Source organism: Suricata suricatta, chromosome 8 (genome assembly GCF_006229205.1).
Source record: "Suricata suricatta isolate VVHF042 chromosome 8, meerkat_22Aug2017_6uvM2_HiC, whole genome shotgun sequence".
Lineage (NCBI taxonomy): Eukaryota > Metazoa > Chordata > Mammalia > Carnivora > Herpestidae > Suricata > Suricata suricatta.
The window spans coordinates 23,564,394-23,572,873 of NC_043707.1; the positions used below are offsets into that span (position 1 = coordinate 23,564,394).

Below are 8,480 nucleotides of genomic sequence, written 5' to 3' on the forward strand. Positions count from 1 at the left end.
TGGTTTTGATCTTTTGTGTGCCTTGGCCACTCATGTCTAGCTCAGCAAGATAGTCGCCAAAAGTTATTTTGACCAGGAAATGGCAATCTCCAGCCTCCAGATGCAAATCTTGTTTACTGGCTCACTCAACGGAGTGATAATCCTTGCCTGAGGCAGACAGAAAACTTGGCGGCCCGACAGGTGGACATTTGGGCTCTTGCCATAATTTGGCTGTTGTTGTTAGTGTTGCTGTAAACATTGGGGTGCATGTGCCTCTTCAAATCAGCTTTTTTGTATCTTTTGGGTAAATACCTAGGAATGCAATTGCTGGGTTATAGGTAGTTCTATTAATATATTTTTGATTAATTTATTTTTAAAATTTACATCCAAGTTAGTTAGCATATAGTGCAACAGTGATTTCAGGAGTAGATTCCTTAATGCCCCTGACCCATTTATACCATCCCCTCTCCCACAACCCCTCCAGCGACCCTCTATTTGCTCTCTGTCTTTAAGACACTTTGTCTCTTACACTTTGTCCCTCTCCCTGTTTTATATTATTTTTGCTTCCTTTTCCTTATGTTCATCTGTTTTGTATCTTAAATTCCTCATAAGAATGAAGTCATATGATATCTGTCTTTCTCTGACTAATTTTGCTTAGCATAATACCCTCTAGTTCCATCCACGTTGTTGCAAATGGTGAGATTTTATTCTTTTTGATTGCCGAGAAATACTCCATTGTGTACATTACCACATCTTTTTTATCCTATCCATTCATCCATCAATGGACCTTTGGGCTCCTACCATACTTTGGCTATTGTCAATAGCACTGCTATAAACACTGGGGAGCGTGTGCCCCTTCGAAACAGCACACCTGGATCCCTTGGATAAATACCTAGTAGTGCTATTACTGGATCATAAGGTAGTTCTATTTTATTTTTTTGAGGAACCTCCATACTGTTTTAGAGAGTGGCCGCACCAGTTTGCATTCCCACCAGCAGTGCACAAGAGATCCTCTTTCTCCACATCCTCACCAACATCTGTGTTGCCTGAGTTGTTAATGTTAGCCATTCCGACAGGTGTGAGGTGGTATTTCATTGTGGTTTTGAGTTGTAGTTCCCTGACGATGAGTGATGTTCAGCATTTTTTCATGTGTCGGTTGGCCATCTGGATGTTTCCTTTGGAGAAGTGTCTATTGATGTTTTTTGCCTACTCCCTTTTTTTGGGGGAGGTGTTGAGTTTGATAAGTTCTTTATAGACTTTGGATATTAACCCTTTATTTGATAGGTCATTTGCAAATATCTTCCATTCCGCTGGCTGCCTTTTAGTTTTGCTGATTGTTTCCTTTGGTCTGCAAAAGCTTTTTATTTTGACGAGGTCCCAATAGTTCATTTTTGCTTTTGTTTCCCTTTCCTCCAGAGACCTGTTGAGTAAGAAGTTGCTGCGGCCAAGGTCAAAGAGGTTCTTGCTTGCTTTCTCCTCTAGGATTTTTATGACTTCCTGTCTTACTTTGAGTTTATTTTTGTGTACTGTGTAAGAAAGTTGTCCAGGTTCATTTTTCTGCATGTTGCTGTCCAGTTTTCCCAGCACCATTTGCTGAAGAGACTGTCTTTATTCCATTGGTATTCTTTCCTGCTTTGTCAAAAATTAGTTGGCTATATGTTTGTGGGTCATTTCTGGGTTCTCTATTCTGTTCCATTGATCTGAGTGTCTGTTTTTGTGCCAGTACCATACTGCCTTGGTGTTGACAGCTTTGTAATACAGCGTGAAGTCCAGGATTGTGATGCCTCCGGCTTTGGTTTTCTTTTGGATTATTTTGGCTATTCGGGGTCTTTTCTGGCTCCTACAAATTTTAGGATTGTTCGTTCTAGCTCTGTGACAAATGCTGGTATTATTTCGGTAGGTATTGCCTATTAATATTTTGAGGAACCTTCATACTGTTTTCCAGAGTGTCTGCACCAGTTTGCATTCCCACCAACAATGAAAAGTGTTCCCTTTTTCTGCGTCCTTACCAGCCCTCTGTTGGTTTTTGAGTTTAAACAACACGTTTCTAAATAAGTGCCATGGGTCAAAGAAGTCTTGAAAGAAATGAAAGAAACAAAAACAAAAACAAAACAACCCATACAACTGAATGATAATAAAAACAAAACAAACTCTATGTGGGTTATAGCTCAACTAGAGCTTAGAGGGAAATTTACAGCAGTAAATGCTTATATTAGAAATGAGGCAAGATATCAAATCAGAAATCAGTGAAAATCTAAATAAGTGTAAATGTAAATAAAAATCTAAATATAAATCTAAGTAAATGTTGATGGATTAGAAGACTCAATATAGTAAAATTTCAGTTTTCCCCAAATTGATCTGTAGGTTTAATGCAATTCTTATTAAAATCCCAGTAAGGTTTTTGTAGAATAGACAAGCATATTCTAAAATTTATAAGGAATGGCCCTGGCCATAAAATAGCCTAAACGATGTTGAGGAAGAAGAATAAAATGGGAAGGGAATCATACGTCCTGATGTTCTAGCTTGCTGTATTGCTACAATAATCAAGACAGAGTGGTACCAGTAGAGAAATGGATGGATCAGACCCACAGATTGATACAACAGATTAGAGATCCCAGAAAAAACCCCACAAACGTGCCTTAGTAACTGTCTACAAAGGTGCAAAAGCAATTCCTTGGAGGAAGGATAACCTTTTCAACAAATGTTGGGGTAATTAGACATCCACAGGCAGAAAACCAACACCAAACCACACACACCAGAAGTACATGCACACATACACGTTTCTTTTAAACTTCACATCTTACGTAAAAATAAACTGAACATAGATCATGAGCTGAAGTAAATAAAGTAAAACTATAGCGGTTTTAAGAAAAAAGAGTTTAGGGGTTCCTGGGTGGCTCAGTCAGTTAAGCGTCCGACTTCGGCTCAGGTCATGATCTCATGGTTTGTGGGTTCGAGCCCCGCGTCAGGCTCTGTGCTGACAGCTCAGAGCCTGGAGCCTGTTTCAGATTCTGTGTCTCTCTCTCTGCCCCTCCCTTGTTCTCACTCTGTCTCTTTCTGTCTCAGAAATAAACATTAAGGGGTGCCTGAGTGACTCAGTCGGTTAAGCCTTCGACTTTAGCTCAGGTCATGATCTCACGTTCGTGGGCTCGAGCCCCGCATCGGGTTCTGTGCTGACAGCTCAGAGCCTGGAGCCTGCTTCAGATTCTGTATCTCCCTCTTTCTCTGCCCCTCCCTGCTCATGCTCTGTCTCTCTCTGTCTCAAAAAATAAATAAATAAAACATTTAAAAAATTAGTAAAAATAAATAAACATTAAAAAAAGAGTTAATAAAATTTTAAGTTTATGTATTTTGAGAGAGACAGGGACAGTATGAGTGGGGGAGGGCAGAGAGAGAGAGGGAGAGAGAAAAAAATCAATGTGAGGCTCGAACTCCTTTGTGAGATCATGACTTGAGCCTAAACTAAGAGTTGGATGCCCAACTGTCTGAACTGCCCAGGCTCCCCCCCTCCCCCTGCCGAAAAACAGAGTTTTTAAAAGAGAAATATGTCATCTCTCTTCTCACCGTGACTCTGTCCCTTGTATCCTTTTATCCTTTCATCGGTATTTCAGGACTGTTTGGACATAACACCTCTGGGAAGTTGTCACTTGTCCTGTGAGGCTGGCTGGGTCAGTCATCTGGTCATCTATCTCACAGGCTCCTGTGGTACCAGGCTGGACATTTGTCTTTTTCTCCGCTTGCCATGCCCAGCATCTGGGTCTTTTCATGCTTGGGAAATTCCCTTTTGAATTAGCTTTGTTTAGGGCAAGGGCCCATTGCCTGCCTCAGAAGCTAGGGAGGAGAGATACTGTTTCCTGGTACCACATGCTGACAATGTGAATATAACAGTATCATCGAGGATGGTCATTCTCTTTGCCTGAGACTTTGAGTATGGAGTGAGGGATGGGAAGGGCCTGGGATGTGGAGGATTCATTCTTGGGCTCGTGGTCCTGGTGACGGGAGCCACAGAGCGTTGGCGTCTGCAGTAGATCACATCTGAGGGATTGGGAGGTGGTCCTGTGGCCAGCCCTCCTTCATGCCTACCTTTCTAAAGATTCTATGCTCTGTGGGGTCCTTTTAATAAATCCCCTCTCTTTGGCCAGATTCAGTTTCTGTTGCTTGCAAAAGAATCTTGATTGATTCAATCACCTAGCATAATAGTATTGCACATTTTGCGTGTTTACTTGCCATTTCTTCCTCAAACGAGATCATGGTGAGGGGCTCTTTCTTGTTCATTATTGTACTTTTAACACACAGCATGCTTCAGGCATATTAACCTTTCAGGAAATAATGAAATGTGCAGGTCTTCAACTTTGTTTTTCCACTGGTGTGATATTTAGTGGTAATACCCTGTGATTTTGGCATTTCGTGGGCTTTTATGTTTAGTGTTCAGTGCTATTTGCAAGATTTGAATGTTTTGTTTGCCTTTTGGATATTTTATTGGCAACTTGGAAGAGAATTTGTAGTTCTCTTGAACAATATTTTCCCTTCACTCTTTAGTTTTCCTAATGCAAGTACCAAGTGAGTTGGACCGGAGTACCCTTTTCTATCAGGACAGAAGAAAAGATTTTGTGATTAACCAACATAGTGATCAAGCTGGTAGATTTTTTTGTAACTTTCTTTCATTGGGGCTAGCATTAAAATGTTAGAGCACACTGATGTATAGTATACATACACACGCACACACTCATGCACATACACACATATGGGCTCACGTGTCTCCTTATTTGTTCCTGTTGTTAATTCCATCATATTCCAGTCACAGTTGCAACGAGGCAACATCTCCGTTATCTTGGGTGACTTCGTTTTGCCTGGATGACTTTGTTTTGCCTCTCTCCTGGGGAGTACCTTTGATTGTACCTCCTGAGCACTCTTCCCCTTCCCTCCAATAATATGAGCCAAGTCACCTGACCTTTCTTGCACAGCCTCCTCACGAGTTGCACTTTTACTGAAATCAAGCCTATCTTGAAGAGTTTGTAGATGGATTTTTCCAATGGCACCTGAAAATGCTTGATATTATCTTGTGATTCCAACTCTAAGTTTATCTTTTAATTAATTAATTAATTAATTAAATTTTTAAAATGTTTTTTATTTATTTTAGAGAGACAGAGAGAGACAGTGCAATCAGGGGAGGGTCAGAGAGAGAGAGAGGGAGACACAGAATCTGAAGCAGGCTCCAGGCTTTGAGCTGTCAGCACAGAGCCCAATGCGGGGCTCAAACCCACGAACTGTGAGATCATGACCTGAGCTGAAGCCAGATGCTTAACCAGCTGAGCCACCCAGGCACCCCGACTCTAAGTTTATCTTACAGTATTTCTTCAAATTATTCATTCTTACTAGACTCACTGTGGTTTTACTCCTCGCATATTAAATAGTGTCCTATTTTGGGGGAAAATCTGTCTCTTATATACATGTCACTTGTCCCCACGACTGTTTCAGTATGTTCAACTTCCCATTCCACTGACATAGAATGTTAGAATATGCCCCGGGACACATTCCCTTACCCACCCTCCCTTTTCAAAGCAGAGATACTCTTAGGAGTGCTACTGCCCTCTTGGAGCCTGTCTAATCTATCCCTTGGTATATATATTACTGTACTAATATTATTTGAGGCGGTTGAATGGATTTGGAAATGAAAGCATCAGTGTGGTCTTCTCTATAGGGCTTTCAGAGTTAATGGATCATAAGTTTATTTCATTGGGTTTTAGAAAACTTAAAGCACCATCAAAACACTATAATGTTAATTTTCTGCATCATGCGGATACCGTAGGGGCATTTATGGTTATGAAATGCTCGCTTTTTTTTCTTAAAAGTGATGCCTTGTTGTTTTGTTTCTTTGCCTTGAGGATTTTATTCAAGTTGTCATTTGGTTTTTACTTTTGCAGTCGATGCTCCGAGGGAGAGGAGGTTGCTACAAACATACATTCTATGGCATCGAAAGTCATCGATGCATGGAAACTACCCCAAGTTTGGCATGTGCAAATAAATGTGTCTTCTGTTGGCGGTAAGTAAGAAGGAATCGCTGTGGTGACCGCATCTGTAACCATCAGTAATAATCGGTTTCTGTTCAGCATTGCATTCAAATTTACCTCCCGTTCAAGTACTAACCAGGCCCGACCCTGCTTAGCTTCCGAGATCAGACGAGATTGGGCGAGTTCAGGGTGGTGTGGCCATAGACACATTCAAATTTACCCAGAGCTCTGCTGGTGTTAGAAGTAATCCCCATTTCCATTTCTAATATTATATATTTACGCATTTGTTTTTCCTCGACCAGTTTTGTCAGGGGTTTGCCAAGTTTTTGTCTTTTCGAAGACGTAGATTTTAGCTTTGTGAATCCTTTGCATTATAGCTCTGTCTTCTTGTTCAGTAATCTACTATTCTTTTTATACCTTGTTCTTTTTCTAACTTAAATTAGACTGTTAGCTCATGAGTATTCAGTCTTCTGTAAATCCTTAATCAGGAATTTTCATCTAAGTACTTCTTCAGCTGCGTTCCGTAGATTTTGATTATTAAAAACGTTTTTTTATTTGTGTATAGTTGACACACATGGTAGGTTCAGGTGTGCAACATAGTGATCAGCAAGTTGGTACCTTATGCTGTCCTCGCAAGCATAGCTCGTCTGTCACTGTGCAACACCGTTACAATGCGCTTGAATGTGTTCCTTCGTCTGCATCTTTTATTCTTGTGACTTATTCATTCCGTAAGTGGAAACCTATATCTCTTACTCTCCTTCGCCCATTTTGCCCATCCCCTTCCCTCTCCTTTCTGACAACCTGAATCAGTTTGTTCTCTGTATTTATAGCTCTGATTCTTTTTATTTGTATCTTTGTTTATTCGTCTGTTTTGTTTTTAGATGCTTTATATAAATGAAGACATATATGATCTTTGTCTCTGTCTACCTTATATCACGTAGCATAATACCCTTGTGGTCCATCCGAGTTGTAGCACATATGATACCTCGTTCTTTTTGATGGCTCAGTAATATTCCACTGTACATATACACCACATCTTCTTTATCCACGGGTCTGTTGATGGTCACTTAGGCTGCCTCCATATTGTGGCTCTTGTAAATAATGCTGCAATAAACTGGGGTGAACGTATCTTCTCGTTTCCTTTGGGTAAATACCCAGTATGAATCCTATGGTAATTTTATTTATAATTTTTTAAAGAATCTCCATACTGTTTTCCACAGCGGCTGTACCAGTTTTCATTCCCAACAACTGTGCAGTAGAGTTCCTTTTTCTCCCCACCCTCACAAATGCTTGTTATTTCTTGTCTTTTTTATTCTAGCTATTCTGACAGGTGTGAGGTGACGTCTCATTGATGTGTTGATTTGCATTTCCTTGATGATTGGTGATGTTGAGCATCTTTTCATGTGTCTGTTGGCCATCTGGATGTCTTTTTAAAAAAAATGCCTATTCAGGTCCTCTGCCCATTTAAAATCAGATCATTTGCTTTTTGGTGTTGACTTTTATGCATTCCTTATATATTTTGGATACTAATCCCTTATCAGAAGAAATTTGCAAACATCTTCTCCTGTTTAGTAGATTGCCTTTAGTTTTGTTGATTGTTTTCTTTGCTGTGCAGAAGCTTTTTTATCCCCCCTGAAGTCCCAGTAGTTTAATTTTGCTTTTGTTAACCTCGCTTGAGAAGACATATCTAGAAAAATGTTACTATGGTCACCGTCAAAGAAATTACTGCCTATGCTCTCTTCTAGGAATTTTTTTTATGGTTTCAGGTCTCACATTTAGGTTTTTAATTCACTTTGAGGTTTTTTTTTTTTTTATGGTGTTTGAAAGTGATCCAGATTCATTCTTTTGCATGTGGCTGTCCACATTTTCCCAGCACCATTTATTGAAGACACTATCCTTTCCCCATTATATATTCTTCCCTGCTTTGTCATAGATTAACTGACCACTGAATCCTGGGTTTGCTTCTGAACTATCATGTTCCATTGAGCTATGTGTCTGTTTTTGTGTCTGTACTGTTTTGGTTACTGCGGCTTTGTAGTATGTCTTGAAATCTAGAATTGTGATGCCTCTAGCTTTTTTTTTTTTTTTCACGCATGCAAAAGCAAAGGGCTTTATTACGGGTTTAGGCTCGCCGGGGCCTAAACTCGGGCTCACAGACTTTACCGGCGTGGTGGATCCATGCTGAGAGCCCCGAACAAAGGTGGGGCAGGGCTTTTATGAGTTTGGGAAGGGGGCATTACAGGAAATGGTGACACAGGTACAGTGATCCAATCATTATTATACAACAGGTTTATCCAATTACAATATTTAGAGTGTTAACCAATTAGAGTAGACCCAGGACCCAGGACCCTCACATAGGGTGTAACTAGCCTTTTCTAGGCCTGCCCTTAGGAATGTTAAGGGTATTACAAGGGTGGTCCCTCTTGCCTTGGGCAGTGTGTGCTCTTCTATTGTCTCAAACCTGCGTCCTTACATTCCCCCCTCTGTCTT

At 40.4% G+C, this 8,480-nt stretch overlaps 1 protein-coding gene across 3 annotated transcripts in view; it reads left to right on the plus strand.

Moving 5' to 3' along the window:
• LOC115299910 (S-adenosyl-L-methionine-dependent tRNA 4-demethylwyosine synthase) overlaps positions 1–8,480 on the plus strand; it is a 214,967-nt gene that overhangs the window by 70,178 nt on the left and 136,309 nt on the right. For all 3 annotated transcript variants that reach the window (XR_003912406.1, XM_029949457.1, XM_029949458.1), the window contains exon 10: positions 5,904–6,022. Coding sequence is in view for 2 of the 3 variants with exons in the window: in XM_029949457.1 (XP_029805317.1) it covers positions 5,904–6,022 (119 nt within the window). In the remaining variant the exon portion in view is untranslated. The remainder of the gene's footprint in view (positions 1–5,903; positions 6,023–8,480) is intronic.